Source organism: Salvelinus namaycush, chromosome 37 (genome assembly GCF_016432855.1).
Source record: "Salvelinus namaycush isolate Seneca chromosome 37, SaNama_1.0, whole genome shotgun sequence".
NCBI classification, from domain to species: Eukaryota; Metazoa; Chordata; class Actinopteri; order Salmoniformes; family Salmonidae; genus Salvelinus; species Salvelinus namaycush.
The window spans coordinates 25900885-25922022 of record NC_052343.1 but is presented as its reverse complement, the minus strand read 5'-3'; the positions used below and the strand labels follow the sequence as shown (position 1 = coordinate 25922022).

General features: G+C 42.6%; 1 protein-coding gene across 5 annotated transcripts; it reads left to right on the top strand.

Moving 5' to 3' along the window:
• Positions 1-236: 236 nt before the first annotated feature.
• LOC120031181 (peroxisomal carnitine O-octanoyltransferase-like) lies at positions 237-20894 on the top strand. Of its 5 annotated transcripts, XM_038976805.1 has the most exons (18): positions 293-407; positions 4722-4843; positions 4937-5208; positions 8137-8256; positions 8355-8479; positions 10440-10621; positions 12951-13075; positions 15014-15122; positions 15211-15304; positions 15391-15516; positions 15656-15757; positions 15883-15966; positions 16286-16393; positions 16584-16714; positions 17363-17486; positions 17605-17777; positions 17851-17970; positions 19846-20894. In XM_038976805.1, the coding sequence occupies exons 4-18, from the start codon at positions 8142-8144 to the stop codon at positions 19964-19966; spliced, it is 1839 nt and encodes a 612-aa protein (XP_038832733.1). In that variant the 5' UTR covers positions 293-407; positions 4722-4843; positions 4937-5208; positions 8137-8141; the 3' UTR covers positions 19967-20894. The 5 variants fall into 5 exon arrangements, with proteins under 5 accessions (XP_038832739.1, XP_038832735.1, XP_038832732.1 ...); XM_038976804.1 differs by lacking the exon at positions 4722-4843 and having other exon boundaries at positions 292-407; XM_038976806.1 differs by lacking the exons at positions 4722-4843; positions 4937-5208 and having other exon boundaries at positions 297-407.
• Positions 20895-21138: the final 244 nt, after the last annotated feature.

The window sequence follows — 21138 nt, the reverse complement described above, 5'->3', positions numbered from 1 at the left end:
CAGTCCGATAACTAGGGTTGACTAGATGGGATACAGCTTTTGTCAAATTTGACTTTTCGTAGCAGGTTAGGAGAATTTACACAGCATGTTAGGATAATTAACGCAGCACGTTAGGATAATTAGGTTAAGATTTGGAAAAAGGTCAGAGTTAGCTAAAATGCCAAAATAAATACACCTTTGACAAAAGCTGTATCCCTTCTAGCCATGACCATTTACTGGGTGAAAGGTGATGAACATTTACTGGGTGAAAGGTGATGAGAAGCGCCGCATACACCACGAGCGACGCAACAACACGAAACTACCGCAAGCGCCTTCCTCTACAGTCTAGTCTAGAAAATAGCCGCAACATAATTTTTATTTTGAATGGACGAGCGAAAACAACTTTCAGAATATCGCTAAATACTAAGGTGAGTTTGCTTGTTATGTTTGTGGGATTAAGCTGCTTCGATCGGACTGCAAACTGAAACTGACCTACATTCGAGCCGTGAAAACAACAAAACGACAATAGGGGCCAACTATTTTATAGCTAGCTAGTGCACTTGTTTCTGCAGTAAGTAGAACTGACTTGCTAGCTATGTTTCATCACATGGTTATGTAGCCAGAATGTATATGGTAATCAATTGCTGAGCAATTGTGCTATAAACGTGCTTATTAATGCGATTGGTACAAGGCTGCGCCGCCTCGGCAAAGATGGAATTAGATCTCGAATAATAAATTTTTTATCTGGCCTGCGAGTCTAGCTAGCTGGGCAATTTTCATGTTTATGTGGAATTACTCTGATACTCCGATTTGGTTGTATGGTTTGTTAAACTTTGAAATCAATGGTTTTTGTTTGGCAAACATTTTAAAGTTAAAAACCTGAGTCTCAGAGTAATTCCGTTACAATGGAATTGCCCAGCTACAAATTCTACAACTATCTTTGTAGATAATGACTGTACTGTAGTAGGGGAGATTGGGGTACATTGAGCCAAAGGGGTAGGTTGAGCCACCCTTGTTTCTAGGAAACCATAAACAACATTTATAATTTGACCAAATATGGAAAAAGTTGTAAGGAAGTTAACGTTAGGTCCATAAAACTGGAATTTCATCAAGTCATACATTTTTTGGGAGGTTTCATGATGCTTGTATCTAAATCAAAGTAAATAATTTAAAGATTGTTCTATAAAAATGCAAACTCAGCTCCATCATTCATTGAATCAGATGAACCCTCTGATATTGCCAACTACTTTAATATTTTTTTTCATTGGAAATATTAGCAAACTTAGGCATGACATGCCAACAACAAACGCAGACAAGCATTGTAATTTTGAATTCCACAAAGCGAATGTGGAAGAGGAACAAATTATTGTTGTCTATCAACAACGACAAGCCACCGGGTTCTGACAACTTGGATTGAAAATTACTAAGGATAATAGCGGATGATATTGCCACTCCTATTTGTCATATCTTCAATCTAAGCCTACTGGAAAGTTTGTGCCCTCAAGCTTGGAGGGAAGCAAAAGTCATTCTGCTTCCCAAGAATACTAAAGCCCCCTTTACTGGCTCAAATAGCCGACCAATCAGCCTGTTACCAACCCTTGGTACACTTTTGGAGATTTTTTTGTTTTCGAATTAGAGGTTGATGCCTCTGGAATGTATACATTGATTGAGTAGGTTAGTGTTATGGAGATTGTACTCTTATTAGAGAAACAGTGAGAAAGACAGTTCCTCAGTTTAGGGTTCTTTAATGTTGATTGGAGATTAACAATGTTTGCAATTCTGTGCTATGTCACTCAGCAGGTATTATCCAATTAACTGTCCATTTATCCATACAAGATGTGATCTGGAAATAATAAACATGAATACAATGGCATCAGTACTAAGATAATGTACATTCATTTAGCAATAACAAACATGATATACAGCTCTCATCTGTTATACTAAACTAATGACTGAAACGAAAATACAAGTGGCTAGCAACATCAGACTAACCAGCTAACAATGACAGGTGAAAATGTAGCTTAGAATGTTAGATAGCTAGCATAAAAACGAGACACATAATGCTGTAATAATTACAAAATATTATTTAACTATTGACAACTTCGTCAGTAAAACAAGGGGAAAACATATACATTACTTACAGTTTTGGTTTTCACGCACAGTGTTGAATAAATTGTCCAGAAAGAAAATAATGTCCAAAACTGAGATTTGTGTTCACAGCAGTAGGTTGCCAGCAGCACTTGGTAATGAACTAAACACTCTGCCAGCTTGTGATAGCTATGATGTCATCACTGAGTTCTTAAAGGGACAGGCTTTTTTACAGTGTTTGACTAGATACAAGGCTATTTTGCAGTAAACAAATTGACAACAGACTTTCAGCATGCTTATTGGGAAGCACAGCACTTGCACACATGACTGGTGATTGGCTGTGATACATTTATGATAAAAAGTTTGTGGGGACTGTTTTGTCTTGACTTTAGTGCGGTTTTTGACGTTATCGATCAGAGTCTGCTTCTGGAAAAACGTATGTGTTATGGCTTTACACTCCCTGCTGTAATGTGGATAACCGAACACCGAGAGTGTAGTCCTCTCCAACATAATCCAGGTAGAATCAGGGATTCTCCAAGGCAGCTGTCTAGGCCCCTTACTTTTTTCAATCTTTACGAACGACATGCCAGTGTGTCTATGTATGCGGATGACTGAACACTATGGCAGATAGCCTAGTGGTTAGAGCGTTGGGCCAGTAACCGGAAGGTTGCTGGATTGAATCCCCGAGCTGACAAGGTAAAAATCTGCCGTTCTGCCCCTGAGCAAAGCAGTTAACCCACTGTTCCCCGGGTGCCGAAGATGTGGATGTTGATTTAAGGCAGCCCCTTGCGCCTCTCAGATTCAGAAGGGTTGGGTTAAATGCGGAAGACACATTTCAGTTGTGTGCATTCAGTTGTGTAACTGACTAGGTATCCCCCTTTCCCTTACCCTTATACATGTCAGCTACTACAGTGACTGAAATGACTGCAACACTTAACAAAGAGCTGCAGTTAGTTTCAGAATGGGTGGCAAGGAATAAGTTAGTCCTAAATATTTCAAAAACTAAAAATTGTATTTGGGACAAATTATTCACTTAACCCTAAACCTCAACTAAATATTGTAATGAATAATGAGGAAATTGAGGTGACTAAACTGCTTGGAGTAACCCAGGATTGTAAACAGGCATGGCCGATTAATTAGGACCGATTTCAAGTTTTCATAACAATCGGTAATCAGCACGAGGAGACTGCGTGGCAAGCTGATCACCTGTTACGCGAGTGCAGCAAGGAGCCAAGGTAAGTTACTAGCTAGTATTAAACATATCTTATAAAAAGCAATCAATCTTAACAAAGTCACTAGTTACTACACATGGTTGATGATATTACTAGTTTAACTATCTTGTCCTGCGTTGCATATAATCAATGCGATGCCTGTTAATTTATCATCGAATCACAGCCTACTTCACCAAACGGGTGATGATTTAACAAAAGCGCATTCGCGAAAAAAGCACAATCGTTGCACCAATGTACCTAACCATAAACATCAATGCCTTAATTAAAATCAATACACAAGTATATGTTTTTTAAACCTGCATATTTAGTTAAAATAAATTAATGTTAGCAGGAAATATTAACTAGGAAAATTGTGTCACTTCTCTTGCGTTCAGTGCAAGCAGACTCAGGGTATATGCAGCAGTTTGGGCCGCCTGGCTCAGACCATTTCTTCCTAACAAAGACCGTAATTAACTTGACAGAATTTTACATAATTATGACATAACATTGAAGGTTGTGCAATGTAACAGCAATATAACAGAAATACGGTTCCGTATTTCACTGAAAGGATAAATGTTTTGTTTTCGAAATAATAGTTTCCGGATTTGACCATATTAATGACCTAAGGCTCGTATTTCTGTGTGTTTATTATATTATAATTAAGTCTATGATTTGCTATTTGATAGAGCAGTCTGACTGAGCGGTGGTAGGCAGCAGCAGGCATGTAAGCATTCAAACAGCACTTTACTGCATTTGCCAGCAGCTCTTAGCAGCGCTGTTTATGACTTCAAGCCTATCAACTCCCGAGATTAGGCTGGCAATACTAAAGTGCCTACAAAAGTAACTACAACCTAAAACTTCTTACCTGGGAATATTGAAGACTCATGTTAAAAGGAACCACCAGCTTTCACATGTTCTCATGTTCTGAGCAAGGAACTTAAACGTTAGCTTTTTTACATGACACATATTGCACTTTTGCTTTCTTCTCCAACACTGTGTTTTTGCATTATTTCAACCAAATTGAACGTTTCATTATTTATTTGAGACTAAATAGATTTTATTTATGTATTATATTAAATTAAAAGTGTTCATTCAGTATTGTTGTAATTGTCATTATTACAAATATATATAAAATCGTTTGATTACGTCTTACGTGCTTTCTATACCTCACACCCAGATAAGGCTGGTTGGGCACCAGTTGGCGCCCGTAGAGGGGGGGGGGGGGGGGGGGCGTACTGTTACTTCTGTGCCTGCTACGCCCTCTACTGCTCATCCTGTATCTCCCTAACCTGCCAGAACTCCCCCAGTGCTCTCTTTCTCTCTCTGTGTGTGTGTGTGTGTGTGTGTGTGTGTGTGTGTGTGTGTGTGTGTGTGTGTGTGTGTGTGTGTGTGTGTGTGTGTGTGTGTGTGTGTGTGTGTGTGTGTGTGTGATTATGTGGGTAGAGACAGGAGTGCTGGAGGCAGAGCAGATCCCCACCAGCTGCAACCTGTTCCATAATCAAGACCTTTACAAATACTCAGCCCTGCCACTTCCACGCTGCCAGATCGTAGCCTCTGCTCAGTCGGTCTGCGTTTTTAGCCGTTTGTTCCTGCATAGATCCTGTTTTTGTGTTGTGCCTGTTTTCCTTTGCCTGATGATGTTTTCCTCTCCGCTACAGTTCTGTCGGCTCTGACTCTGGTCCCTGTCTCCAGTCCCACATCTCGTCAGTCCTGCTACCCTGTCCTGGACCCCCCCCACTCTACTGCTTCCTTGGATTCCTCTCCAGACCTGCTTACCCAGCCACAACTCCCCTCGCTCCAGCCTCAGCACCCTGCAACCCGCCCGAGCTTTCCCTGGCCTGCACCCCATCTTCCCCCTGTTTTTGAATAAATACCTTGGTTACATTATCCCAGTCTCCTCGTCCTCGTCTGCTCTTGGGTCCGCGTAATAGTAAGTGCCTTAATGTGTTTGTACTCCAGGAAGAGTAGCTGCTGCCTCAGTTGGGGACCCTATAAGCTTCAGTATGAGGTCTGAAACCTAGCATGAAAGTGCATCCTTGTAGCTGTGTGGGCTAATATAGTAAATGTTTACCTTGGAGTAAATTGAGCGAATGGCAAGTTGAGCAAAAAATATATATTTTTAATTCAGGCATAACGCAATGCGTTATTGCAAGGGTGACTTGACAAGACAAAATATTTAATGGCCTTTGAATGGGGTATGGTAGTAGATGCCAGGCGCACCTGTGTGTCAAGAACTGCAACACTAGGGCTTCCCGAGTGGCGCAGCGGTCTGAGGCGTTACTACAGACCCGGGTTCATTCCTGGGCTGTGCCACAACCGGCCGTGGCCGGGAGTCCCATAGGACGGTGCACAATTGGCCCAGCGTCATCTGGGTTAGGGGAGGGTTTGGCCGGTGGGGCTTTACTTGTCTCATCGCGCTCTAGCGACTCCTTGTGGTGGGCCGGGTGTCTGCGGGCCGACACCGGTCGCCAGTTGAACAGTGTTTCCTCCGACACATTGGTTAAGGAGTGATGTTAGGCAGGTGATGTTTTGGAGAATGCATGACTCCACCTCCGCCTCTCCCGAGCCTGTTGGAAAGTTGCAGCTTTGAGACAATATCGAAAAAGAGTGTCAAAGAAAGAAATATACAAAAAAGACCTGCAACGCTGCTGGGTTTTTAACGCTCAACAGTTTCCCGTCTGTATCAAGAGTGGTCCACCACCCAAAGCACGCACATCCAGTCAACTTGACAGTGCAGTGGAACTGGCTTCGAGGTCCAGAGTTGAGTGTGAGGGGTATAGAGAATCAATGTACCATCTAAACCACTGTGAAATATTTTCAATAACCAAAAATATTGTATTTTCAGCTGTTTGAAGCTGGTGTACAAAACCGAAAGTAAAAGACGCTAAAATCAAACTTAAGAATGGGAAGCATAGAAATTGCCCACATAGAACATATCTACTGCTTCTTAGACTTGCTTTGAATGAGAATGACAAAACTCACATTGAATTTGGTTAGGTTGCCCAAAAAGGTACATTTTGCAGCTTAAAAATGTGCTTAAAGTGATTAAAAGCCCCAAAAAAGAAAAAAATATGTGTTTAGAAAATAAAGATAGACATGGTTTTAAAAGGTAGTGGTATTATTTCATTCAGTACAGAAATGTGATGGCGCTTTAATTCACCCTGTCCTGCAGCTCAACTTACCCCATGGTATGTGGTGCTAAGAGACCACTTTTTGTGTGACAAGCTATGTTTTCAAAACGGTTTACATTAATTCTGATTATTTCCAGGGATACACAACATCCTGAAATATATATTTTTTGAAAGAATACTATATTTCCCTTCAAAAATGTCTCAACTTACCCCACTCTCCCGTACAGTTAGCATGGTCCAAGATCCAAGATTTTTTTAAATGTAATCTAAAAGTTAGACGAAAGTGGAGGATTGTCTAGTCCACACTTTGATTCCTAGAGTCTAACAGGCTAGGGGACAGTGGGCCTATAGCTAACCAGGTGTTTTGTTAATGTAGGTGACAACATGGCTAACCAAGTGTTTTGGTGGTGTAGGTGACAACATGGCTAACCAGGTGTTTTGGTGGTGTAGGTGACAACATGGCTAACCAGGTTTTTGGGTGGTGTAGGTGACAACATGGCTAACCAGGTTTTTGGGTGCTATAAGGGACAACATGGCTAACTAGGTGTTTTGGTGCTGTAGGGGACAACATGGCTAACCAGGTGTTTTGGTGGTGTTTTTGACAACATGGCTAACCAGGTGTTTTGGTGCTGTAGGGGACAACATGGCTAACCAGGTGTCTTGGTGCTGTAGATGACAACATGACTAACCATGTGTTTTGGTGCTTGTAATGGGGAAATCTAAGATGACTGAAGTTAATATTTAGTTTAGAGTAATCTACACAATGGTTAGCATATTGGATTTTCTGTTTTGTGACATTCAAGGTGCGGGTTGATGGTCAATAGACATGATGCTGAATTATTATTATTTTAATTGTTTTATCCCCGGTCCCCGCAGGAGGCCTTTTGCCTTTTGGTAGGCCGTCATTGTAAATAATAATTTGTTCTTAATTGACTTGCCTAGTTAAATAAAGGTTAAATTAAAATAAAACATAAAAAAAGATGGATTATTCTCATATTTGTCGATAGTGCATAATGCCAGACTGGAGGACACGCTGATATTTCACTGTTGTATGGTATTGATGACATCCTGTGGACACTGTGATTCAGTAGCAGCTGACAAAGTCGTTGCCTTTTTGTTTTGACTTCCTACAAGCCTCTCAGGCTGCTGTTTCCAGAACATTTGGTGCTGTCTGATTAGGACATTAACGGACTGTCTCCAAGAGGCCAGTTAGACATTTTCTCTGCTTCAATGCTGGGTGGTGTCTCCCTGTTGCAACTTGTAATAAACAGGATTGATTTGAAATTGTCTTAATCTGCGACTGCTCTTCTGTTTTGTTCACCTGGAAATTCCTTTTACGGGTGTTTTGGTATTGTAGGTGACAACATGGCTAACCAGGTTTTTGGGTGGTGTAGGTGGCAACATGGCTAACCAGGTGTTTTGGTATTGTAGGTGACAACATGGCTAATCAGGTGTTTTGGTATTGTAGGTGACAACATGGCTAACCAGGTGTTTTGGTATTGTAGGTGACAACATGGCTAATCAGGTGTTTTGGTATTGTAGGTGACAACATGGCTAACCAGGTGTTTTGGTATTGTAGGTGACAACATGGCTAACCAGGTGTTTTGGTATTGTAGGTGACAACATGGCTAACCAGGTTTTTTGGTATTGTAGGTGACAACATGGCTAACCAGGTGTTTTGGTATTGTAGGTGACAACATGGCTAACCAGGTGTTTTGGTGCTGTAGGTGACATGACCAACCAGGTGTCAGAGTTCCCCACTGAGCGGACGTTCCAGTACCAGCATAGCCTGCCTCCTCTCCCTGTACCGTCTCTAGAGGGGAGCCTTGCCAACTACCTGGATGCAGGTGAGATGTCAGCTGCATGTGTGATAGAGAAGCGCAGTTAGCATGGACCCTGGACAAAAATGTGTCTAGTTACTGAAATGTCTGTGTGTATTTTCCAGTGCGGCCGTTTGCTACAGAGGAGGAGTACCAGGTGACTGCAGCCATAGTGAAGAGGTTTGGAGAGGGCATCGGCAAAGACCTGCACCAAAAACTACTGCAGAGAGCCAGGACACGCAGGAACTGGGTACACACACTCAACTAGAGGTCGACCGATTATGATTTTTCAATGCCGATACCGATTATTGGAGGACCAAAAAATGCTGATACCGATTAATCGGCCGGTTTTTATATATATATTTGTAATAATGACAATTACAACAATACTGAATGAACAATGAACACTTTTATTTTAACTTAATATAATACATCAATAAAATCAATTTAGTCTCAAATAAATAATGAAACATGTTCAATTTGGTTTAAATAATGCAAAAACTAAGTGTTGGAGAGGAAAGAAAAAGTGAAATATGTGCCATGTAAAAAAGCTAACGTTTAAGTTCCTTGCTCAGAACATGAGAACATATGAAAGCTGGTGGTTCCTTTTAACATGAGTCTTCAATATTCCCAGGTAAGAAGTTTTAGGTTGTAGTTATTGTAGGACTATTTCTCTCTATACCATTTGTATTTCATATACCTATTGACTATTGGATGTTCTAATAGGTACTTTAGTATTGCCAGCTTAATCTCGGGAGTTGATAGGCTTGAAGTCATAAACAGCGCAATGCTTGAAGCATTGCGAAGAGCTGCAGGGAAGCGCAGGAAAGTGCTGTTTGAATGAATGCTTACGAGCCTGCTGCTGCCTACTACCGCTCAGTCAGACTGCGCTATCAAATCATAGACTTAATTATAATATAATAACACACAGAAATTCGAGCCTTGGGTCATTAATATGGTAAATTCCGAAAACTATCATTTCGAAAACAAAACGTTTATTCTTTCAGTGATATACGGAACCATTCCGTATTTTATCTAACGGGTGGCATCCATAAGTCTAAATATTGCTGTTACATTGCACAACCTTAAATGTTATGTCATAATTATGTAAAATTCTGGCAAATTAGTTCGCAACGAGCCATGCGGCCCAAACTGCTGCATATACCCTGACTCTGTGTGCAATGAACGCAAGAGAAGTGACACAATTTCCCTAGTTAATATTGCCTGCTAACATTAATTTATTTTATCTAAATATGCAGGTTTAAAAAAATATACTTCTGTGTATTGATTTTAAGAAAGGCATTGATGTTTATGGTTAGGTACATTCATGCAACGATTGTGCTTTTTTCGCGAATGCGCTTTTGTTAAATCATCCCCCGTTTGGCGAAGTTGGCTGTCTTTGTTAGGAAGAAATGGTCTTCACACAGTTCGCAACAAGCCAGGTTGCCCAAACTGCTGCGTATACCCTGACTCTGTTGCACAGAACTCAAGAGAAGGGACACAATTTCCCTAGTTAAAAAAAAATGCATGTTAGCAGGCAATATTAACTAAATATGCAGGTTTAAAAATATATACTTGTGTATTGATTTTAAGAAAGGCGTTGATGTTTATGGTTAGGTACACATTGGCACAACGACAGTGCTTTTTTCGTGAATGCGCTTGTTAAATCACCTGTTTGGCGAAGTAGGCTGTGATTCAATGATAAATTAACAGGCACCGCATCGATTATATGCAACGCATAACAAGCTAGATAAACTAGTAATATCATCAACCACGTGTAGTTAACTAGTGATTATGTTAAGATTGATTGTTTTTTATAAGATAAGTTTAATGCTAGCTAGCATCTTACCTTGGCTCCTTGCTGCACTCGCATAACAGGTAGTCAGCCTGCCACGGAGTCTCCTCGTGGAGTGCAATGTAATCTGCCATAATCGGTATCCAAAAATGCCGATTTACCGATTATTATGAAAACTTGAAATCGGCCCTAATTAATCGGTCATTCCGATTAATCGGTCGACCTCTACACTCAACACACACACACAACACACTGCACAGCTAGAACCTGTGGGAACTGGTTCTGGTCACACACCATGCTCCACCCTGAACAACTACAAAAGGGAATCTTTGAGTGTTTTAAATACTGCAGTCATTATGGTGTCTCCCTGCAGTGTTTCATGTTTTATTCTGTGTGTGTGTGTGTTTTCCTGCAGTTGGAGGAGTGGTGGTTGAATGCAGCCTATCTGGAATTACGTTATCCCTCCCAGTTGAATGTGAACTTCGGAGGGCCTGCACCCTACCTAGAGCACTGCTGGCCCCCTACAGAGGGAGTACAGCTACAGAGGACCAGCATTAGCATGTGGCACACTCTACAGTACTGGGACCTGCTTCGCACGTAAGATACTCACATTGAGTGTACAAAACACGTTTTTGCCATGACATAGACTGACCAGGTGAATCCAGGTGAAAGCTATAATCACTTATTGATGTCACTTGTTAATTCCACTTCAATCAGTGTATATGAAGGGGAGGAGACAGGTTAAAGAAGGATTTTTAACCTTGAGATAATTGAGACATGGATGTATGTGTGTCATTCAGAGGTTGAATGACAGGTTAGATCAAATATTGAAGTGCCTTTTGAACGGGGAGTCAACATAGGCCAGCATCCCTGTGGAACGCTTTCGACACCTTGTAGAGTCCATGCTTCAACGAATTGAGGCTGTTCTGAGGGCAAAAGGGCGTGCAACTCAATATTAGGAAGGTGTTCCTAATGTTTTGTACACTCCGTGTATATATATTAAGGTTACACACGCATCACAACTACTGCTACGATTGCTAAATAATGCACAATTTAAACACTTGCCCTCCAATCCCCCCCTTCCCCAAAACACGTGTTTATATTGAACTATAAATTGTGCCTTCCTGTATTATAGTTGTTTCAAATACAGTGGGGCAAAAAAGTATTTAGTCAGCCACCAATTGCGCAAGTTCTCCCACTTAAAAAGATGAGAGAGGCCTGTAATTTTCATCATAGGTACACTTCAACTATGACAGACAAAATGAGAGAAAAAAATCCAGAAAATCACATTGTAGGATTTTTTATGAATTTATTTGCAAATTATGGTGGAAAATAAGTATTTGGTCACCTACAAACAAGCAAGATGTCTGGCTCTCACAGACCTGTAACTTCTTCTTTAAGAGGCTCCTCTGTCCTCCACTCGTTACCTGTATTAATGGCACCTGTTTGAACTTGTTATCAGTATAAAAGACACCTGTCCACAACCTCAAACAGTCACACTCCAAACTCCACTATGGCCAAGACCAAAGAGCTGTCAAAGGACACCAGAAACAAAATTGTAGACCTGCACCAGGCTGGGAAGACTGAATCTGCAATAGGTAAGCAGCTTGGTTTGAAGAAATCAACTGTGGGAGCAATTATTAGGAAATGGAAGACATACAAGACCACTGATAATCTCCCTCGATCTGGGGCTCCACGCAAGATCTCACCCCGTAGGGTCAAAATGATCACAAGAACGGTGAGCAAAAATCCCAGAACCACACGGGGGGACCTAGTGAATGACCTGCAGAGAGCTGGGACCAAAGTAACAAAGCCTACCATCAGTAACACACTACGCCGCCAGGGACTCAAATCCTGCAGTGCCAGACGTGTCCCCCTGCTTAAGCCAGTACATGTCCAGGCCCGTCTGAAGTTTGCTAGAGAGCATTTGGATGATCCAGAAGAAGATTGGGAGAATGTCATATGGTCAGATGAAACCAAAATATAACTTTTTGGTAAAAACTCAACTCGTCGTGTTTGGAGGACAAAGAATGCTGAGTTGCATCCAAAGAACACCATACCTACTGTGAAGCATGGGGGTGGAAACATCATGCTTTGGGGCTGTTTTTCTGCAAAGGGACCAGGACGACTGATCCGTGTAAAGGACAGAATGAATGGGGCCATGTATTGTGAGATTTTGAGTGAAAACCTCCTTCCATCAGCAAGGGCATTGAATATGAAACGTGGCTGGGTCTTTCAGCATGACAATGATCCCAAACACACAGCCCGGGCAACGAAGGAGTGGCTTCGTAAGAAGCATTTCAAGGTCCTGGAGTGGCCTAGCCAGTCTCCAGATCTCAACCCCATAGAAAATCTTTGGAGGGAGTTGAAAGTCCGTGTTGCCCAGCAACAGCCCCAAAACATCACTGCTCTAGAGGAGATCTGCATGGAGGAATGGGCCAAAATACCAGCAACAGTGTGTGAAAACCTTGTGAAGACTTACAGAAAACGTTTGACCTCTGTCATTGCCAACAAAGGGTATATAACAAAGTATTGAGATAAACTTTTGTTATTGACCAAATACTTATTTTCCACCATAATTTGCAAATAAATTCATAAAAAATCCTACAATGTGATTTTCTGGATTTTTTTCTCTCATTTTGTCTGTCATAGTTGAAGTGTACCTATGATGAAAATTACAGGCCTCTCTCATCTTTTTAAGTGGGAGAACTTGCACAATTGGTGGCTGACTAAATACGTTTTTGCCCCACTGTATTTATTATATTCTACTGAGCCAGTTACTTTATGTTCATATTATTATATTTTATTTCTTATTGTTTCATTGTCGAGAAGGAACCTGCAACTAAGCATTTAGTTGGACGGTGTGTACCTTGTGTATCCCTACCCACGTTCAGTACACACTCTCTGACTGTGTGGTCCCCGACAGGGAGAGGCTGGACCCTCATAAAGCTGGTAATGTGGTGTTGGATATGGACCAGTTCAGAATGCTGTTCTGTACATGTAAAGTTCCTGGAGTCACCAAGGATACCATCATCAACTACTTTAAGACAGGTAGGTGACCCCCCGACACCGCCATGCAATATGATGTTTGTGTTTTTGTGTGTAGTACTCTGTGTTATTTATTTAGGTGTGTGTGTGTGTGTTTTCCATGTGTGTGTGGATGTGTGTACTGATTACTTTAAGACATGAAGGTCAGTCAATCTGGAATTTTACATTTACATTTTAGTCATTTAGCAGACGCTCTTATCCAGAGCGACTTACAGTAGAGTGCATACATCTTATTACATTTTTTACATTTTCATTACATTTTACATACTGAGACAAGGATATCCCTACTGGCCAAACCCTCCCTAACCCGGACGACGCTATGCCAATTGTGCGTCGCCCCACAGACCACCCGGTTGCGGCCGGCTGCGACAGAGCCTGGGCGCGAACCCAGCCCAGCCTGGGCGCGAACCCAGAGACTCTGGTGGCGCAGCTAGCACTGCGATGCAGTGCCCTAGACCACTGCGCCACCCGGGAGGTTATATTTCAAGAACGTTGAACGTTTCTTCAAGTGCAGTCACAAAAACCATCAAGCGCTATGATGAAACTGGCTCATGAGGACCGCCACAGGAAATGAAGACCCAGAGTTACCTCTGTTGCAGAGGATAAGTTCATTAGAGTTACCAGCCTCAGAAAATGCAGCCCAAATAAGTGCTTCAGAGAGTTCAAGTAACAGACACATCTCAACATCAACTGTTCAGAGGAGACCGTCTGAATCAGGCCTTCATGCTCGAATTGCTGCAAAGAAACCACTACTAAAGGACACCAATAATAATAAGAGACTTGCTTGGGCCAAGAAACACAAGCAATGGACATAAAGCTGGTGGAAATCTGTCCTTTGGTCTAATGAGTCCAGATTTGAGATTTTTGGTTCCAAGCTCCGTGTCTTTGTGAGACGCGGAGTAGGTGAACAGATGATCTCTGCATGTGTTGGTCCCACCGTAAAGCATGGAAGAGGAGGTGTGATTGTGCTTTGCTGGTGACACTCAATTATTTATTTAGAATTCAAGGCACACTTAACCAGCATGGCTACCACAGCATTCTGCATTGATACGCCATCCCATCTGGTTTGACTATAATTTGTTTTTCAAAAGGACAATGACCCGAAATAAGGGCTATTTGACTAAGGAGAGTGATGGAGTGCTGCATCAGATGACCTGGCCTCCACAATCACCCGACCTAACCCAATTGAGATGGTTTGGGATCCGTTGGACCGCAGAGTGAAGGAAAAGCAGCCAACAAGTGCTCAGCATATGTGGGAACTCCTTAAAAACGGTTAGATATGTAATGATTCTCGTTGGAGGAAGGAGAGGAGGACCAAGGTGCAGCGTGGTAAGTGGTCATATTTTTTTTAATAAAATACGAAAACACTTGACAAACAACAAAAACGACAAACGAACAGTCCTGAAAGGTGAAACAAAACACTAAACAGGAAACAACCACCCACAAACAAAAGTGGGAAAACAGGCTACCTAAATATGGCTCCCAATCAGAGACAACGATAGACAGCTGCCTCTGATTGGGAACCACACCAGGCCAAACACACAGAAACAGAAAACCTAGACCTACAACATCGAATACCCAGACATAGAATACCCACCCACATCACACCCTGACCAAACTAAAAATAGAAACATACAAAGCAATCTACGTTCAGGGCGTGACAGGATAAGCATTCCAGGTGAAGCTGGTTGAGAGAATGCCAAGAGTGTGCAACGCGGCCATCAAGGCAAGGATTGGCTACTTTGAAGAATCTCAAATATAAAATATAGGTTGATTTGTTTAACACTTTTTTGGTTACTGCATGATTCCATATGTGTTATTTCATAGTTTTCTACAATGTCGAAAATTGTAAAAAATAAAGAAAAACCCTGGAATGAGTAGGTGTGTCCAAACTTTTGACTGGTACTGTATGTATTGATGTTTTTTCTGTGTGTGTTGTAGAGAGCGAGGGTCCATGCCCCTCCCATGTGGTGGTGATGTGTAAGGGGCGTTTCTTCTCGTTTGATGCAGTGTGTGACGGACACATTCTTACCCCTCCAGAGCTGCTCAGGTATTCTGGCCGGTGGATATTTAGGTATATTTGTGTGCATCTGCATATATTTGCATGTATTTATGTGCCTTTGTGTGTGTGTGTGTAGGCAGCTGACCCATGTGAAGCAGTGTTGTGAGGAGGAGCCAGCGGGAGATGGTGTCGCCGCTCTCACCTCAGAGGAGAGGACACGCTGGGCTAAGGTGTGTGTGAAGTTGGCTGTATAGAATGGACATCACCATGCCCTAAACCTTTCTCTCTCTCTCTCTCGCTCTCTCTGTGTCTGTAGGCCAGGGAGTATCTGATAGGTATAGATCCAGCCAATAAGACCATCTTAGAGACCATCCAGAGCAGTCTGTTTGTGATCTCACTGGACGATGCTAAACCCTACGCTACTGCAGAGAACTACACACCGGTACGTACACACACACACACACACACACACACACACACACACACACACACACACACACACACACACACACACACACACACCACAGGCATCCATACCATCCTTAGTATGGTATAATCTGACCTTTGGTCTTTGCCCCCAGGTGACCCGGGAAGCACTGACAGGAGACCCCACCATCCGCTGGGGAGACAAGTCCTACAACTCCATCTCCTTCGCTGACGGAACCTTCGGATCCAACTGTGACGTGTGTTACTGTTTTGTAGAGAGAGAGACGATTTGAAATAACAATACTCCTCTGTTAGCAGTAGTGTAATGATGTTTTGTTGTGAGTGTGCTCCTATATATGGTAATTGATGGTGTGTGTTGCAGCATGCCCCCTACGATGCCATGGTGCTGGTAACTCACTGTTACTATGTGGATCAGCAGCTCAAAGCTACAGACGGCAAGTGGAAGGTAAATACCGTTTCTATTGAACTTATTTTCAGTGACTGTATATCTTGTTTGTCCTTAATTCTAAGTGCCGTACTGGCCTGCTAAACCGGAAGCATAAGTATTGCTGAGTGTGAGACACTCCTGTTCATTTCAGTGGAACCTGGGCGTAAGCATAAAACTACACTCTGGTTCTATTTAGAAGATTTTACGCCGTAGCTCACACCTATGGAACAACAGGATAAGGTGGCTCTCTATTATGCTTCCATGTATCAGGTAATAAACAGGTTAATTTCACTGTGAGTAAGCAACAGTATCATTTGTATTGTGTGTGTCTGTGTAGGGCTCTGAGACAGTGCGGCCTATGCCTCTTCCTGAAGAGTTGGTCTTCACTGTGGATGACAGAGTCAGGAGTGACGTTGCACATGCCAAGCAACAGTACTTTGAGACTGTGAGTTCACACATAAACACACACACATACACATTCATGACTCTGCTTCCCCGTGGTGGTCAGATTGGACCATCGCAGGTGATGTGTTGATCACAAACACACCCTCACAGGCCCTTACACTCCCCAACACACACACAACTCTAATCTGAGTGATATCTGATTTGACAGACACCTGTGTGTGTGTCTCCAGACTCAGGACTTGCAGGTGGTGTGTTATGCGTTCACCTCGTTTGGGAAAGCAGCCATCAAACAGAGGAAGCTCCACCCAGACACCTTCATACAACTGGCCCTTCAACTGGCTTATTACAGACAGCATGGGAGGTAACACCATCCATCCAGCCAGGGCCGGCTCTAGCCTTTTTGGGGCTCTAAGCGAGATTTCGTTGGGGCCTAAGCTAGGCCATGGGGTGGAGAGACATTATTTTCAGTTTTAAAGCTAATTTCTTGTAAATCTACACATTTTGCCGTGACTTATGCCATGTTATTGATGATAGAGTGAGTGACTAACAAAATCAATAGGGGCCCCCTGGAGGTCAGGGCCCCTAGGCACCCTGGTCAGTGTTCAGCCATGATTACAAGTTTAGATAGCTGGCTAGACTAACTTACCAATTTTAAAAATGTTAGAAGACATGGTGAATTGAATGACTGCCAGAGCTGACATAACAAGAGAGAAATTGCTGGTGCAGAACCACATTTTGACCTTGCAACTGGTGTATTCTACTATTCTAACTCTCAAATAATAATAATTTGGGGGGAGGTTGAGGGTGCCCTAGCGGCCTGAGGCCCTAAGCAACGGCTTATGTCTCTTATGCCTGGAGCCGGCCCTGCATCCACTATCCATCCAATTCATCCATCTATCCAACATTCATCCATCCACCCACCTGCCCATCCATCTATCCATCAAATTCATCCATCCTTCCTCCAATATTCTCTCCATAACTGATGATTGATGATAATCCCCCCTCCCAGGTTAGGTAGTTGCTATGAGACAGCGATGACCAGAAGGTTCTACCACGGCAGGACTGAGACCATGAGGCCCTGTACCCTGGAGACAAAGAACTGGTGCCATACCATGCTCCTCCCTGCAGCCAGCGTAAGTGTGAGAGTGTGTATGTGTCCAGTAAACGATTAGTTCTTCATACATTGTCATGCCATACATGTAAATCTGGCGACCAGGCTATTTACACTCTGACTTTCTGTATGTCTCCCAGGCTGAGGCTAAGAGGAAAGCCCTGCTGCTGGCCTTCAACAAGCACAACAAACTGATGGCTGAGGCACAGAACGGAAAAGGTTTTGACAGACATCTCCTGGGCCTGTACCTGATCGCCAAGAAGGAGGGACTTCCTGTGCCAGACCTTTTCACTGATCCACTGTATTCCAAGAGGTGTGTTTATGTGTGTGTTTGTGTGTGTGTGTGTGTTTATGGTGTGTGTCATTTGTGTGTGTTCTCTCTCCAGTGGCGGGGGCGGTAACTTTACCCTGTCCACCAGTCTGGTTGGCTACACCACAGTCCTGGGAGCGGTTGCTCCCATGGTGCACCATGGCTACGGGTTCTTCTACCGCATCGGAGACGACAGGTAGGCTAACACACCCACACACACACACCCACACACTAATCCCACGCAACATCATCCACAGTTTGACCAGTTAACACACACACACACTGACCCCACACAACATCATCCACAGTTTGACCAGTTAACACACACACACACACACACACACACACACACTGACCCCACGCAACATCATCCACAGTTTGACCAGTTAACACACACACACACACACACACACACACACACACACACACACAATATCATCCACAGTTTGACCAGTAAACACACACACACACACACACACACACACACACACACACACACACACACACACACACACACACACACACACACACACACACACACACACACACACACACTGACCCCACGCAACATCATCCACAGTTTGACCAGTAAACACACACACACACAATGACCCCACGCAACATCATCCACAGTTTGACCAGTAAACACACACACACACAATGACCCCACGCAACATCATCCACCGTTTGACCAGTAAACACACACACACACACACACACCTTCTGACCCCACGCAACATCATCCACAGTTTGACTAGTAAACACACACACAAACACACTCAGACTGACCCCATGCAAAATAATCCACAGTTTGACCAGTAAACACACACACACACACACACACACACACACACACACACACACACACACACACACACACACACACACACACACACACTGACCCCACGCAACATAATCCACAGTTTGACCAGTAAACACACACACAAACTGACCCCAATTAACATCATCCATTGTTTGACCAGTTAACACACACACACTGACCGCACGCAACATCATCCATAGTTTGACCAGTAAACACACTCACACACTGACCCAACGCAACATCATCCACAGTTTGACCAGTTAACACACACACACTGACCGCACGCAACATCATCCATAGTTTGACCAGTAAACACACTCACACACTGACCCAACGCAACATCATCCATAGTTTGACCAGTAAACACACTCACACACTGACCCAACGCAACATCATCCATAGTTTGACCAGTAAACACACACACACTGACCCCACGCAACATCATCCATAGTTTGACCAGTAAACACACTCACACACTGACCCCACGCAACATCATCCATAGTTTGACCAGTAAACACACTCACACACTGACCCAACGCAACATCATCCACAGTTTGACCAGTAAACACACACACACTGACCCCACGCAACATCATCCATAGTTTGACCAGTAAACACACTCACACACTGACCCCACGCAACATCATCCATAGTTTGACCAGTAAACACACTCACACACTGACCCCACGCAACATCATCCATAGTTTGACCAGTAAACACACTCACACACTGACCCAACGCAACATCATCCACAGTTTGACCAGTTAACACACACACACACTGACCCCACGCAACATCATCCACAGTTTGACCAGTAAACACACACACAACATTACCACCTAGCTCCAACCTATAACACATGAGTACATTACTAAAATAAACAACATTTTATGTAGACTAGAGGATGTAAAATGATTTGGGACCTTCCTCCCCTTCCCCCTGTCTCTTTGATGACATAATACTGTAGGGAGAGTGATGGTGTTTAGATATCCCTCTGTGAGTAGATACCTCTAGATAAATGTTGGTGCTTTAGGTCCTGGACTCTGGACAATGCATTCTGGGTCAGATAACAGTTACTATTCCAGCTGTTTTCCGTGTCATCTAGTTAGTGGGGTCAAGGAGGTCAAGGGTGAAGTTTAATAGTAGTAGTTAGAAAGTGCAGCTGTGTTGTTCCGTCCTCTCTATGATGGACAGATTTTTTAAAACCTCTACAAGTGTCCAGTATCTGACTTGTACTTCCTGTTTCAGGATCGTGGCTTCCTGTACGACGTGGAAGTCCAGTCCAGAGACAGATGCAGAGACACTGTTCCAGAACCTGGTTACCTCCCTACATGAGATGCTACATCTCGCTACCACAGCTCAGCTCTAACACACACACACACGCACACAGTTTGTAGATGGTAGTCAATAATAGTTTAGTTCTGCACAGATCAATGCAAAGGCACATTTATTGTTTTCTACATTTAAAAAAGAAAAATGTATTATTTGTTTAAATGCAGCTCAACAAATGAGTTTATTTTGCACTTAGTGAATCATTCTGTGATTTTATGTAGCAGCTAGATCGGGGATTCCCTGTTTTCAAAATGTATAGATTGAATTTCCTACCACGATTCTGTTTAGATTTAGTCTGTTGTTTTTATGTTGTGAGAAACATTTAGTTGGCTGGATATGATCAATGAAACGGTGTTTGGGTGAGACGGAAAGAAACCCAAGTAAATTATAATGTGCCTTTTTGCTGTGTCCTTATTTTAGTCTGTCCCCAGAGATCTGGTTAGTGGTTTTGATTGAATAGCTCCCTAATTGACCTGACTTTTTAGACTTCAAAAGCTGCTGAATAACTCTACCACTCCTATGCCAGATCCATAGGCTGCCACCCTATGCAATATTCCATTTTATGTAGTAGATGTCTGTAATAATGAACATTCCTTTCACAATTTACCCATGATACATCACGGTTTTGATGCTCTCGAACACGGCCATTGTGTTAATACCTTTCAGACACTCTTGAGATTTTCAGCATGTTTTTTTGTTGTAAATTATAGAAAAGTGATAAAAGACGAGCGCTGCATTTGATTCAATCAACAAAATGAAAAGAAGCTGTTTTAATGCCTAAAGTAGTGAAAATGATGTAACCCACTTTACAGTAGGAAAATTATAGTATTGACTTGACTGACAATGTAAACTTGGAAAATGTTTAATTGAATATGAAAGTTGTTTAGTGTGATTGAACTGACAAATCAAAGTGAATGAATCATGTCATGAGCCCAAATATTCAAATAAAACATCTTTATTAATGATACCTGTTTACATAAGGAAAAAGGTTATGCATACATACAGTACATACCCAAGCAGAGGTCAGTTAATTCAGTGCAATTGTAGAAACAGGAGCGTGGTTTGTATCAATATACTGTTAGTGCTTGAGCCCCAACCCTCAGGTGTGTGTATGTATATCACTCAACATATTACCTACAGTTAAGTTAAATAAAACATTCAGGAACTCTTTGGTCCTTTTAAATACCTCAGGCACTTCCAGTAGCATGA

Bases quoted from the DNA above. Each gene is read 5' to 3' on its own strand.
- LOC120031181 (XM_038976804.1), top strand. From the start codon at position 8,142: ATGACCAACCAGGTGTCAGAGTTCCCCACTGAGCGGACGTTCCAGTAC. The intron at 16,394-16,583 runs GTGAGTTCACAC...GTGTGTCTCCAG, and splicing joins AGCAACAGTACTTTGAGACT to ACTCAGGACTTGCAGGTGGT. The intron at 17,971-19,845 runs GTAGGCTAACAC...TTCCTGTTTCAG, and splicing joins TACCGCATCGGAGACGACAG to GATCGTGGCTTCCTGTACGA.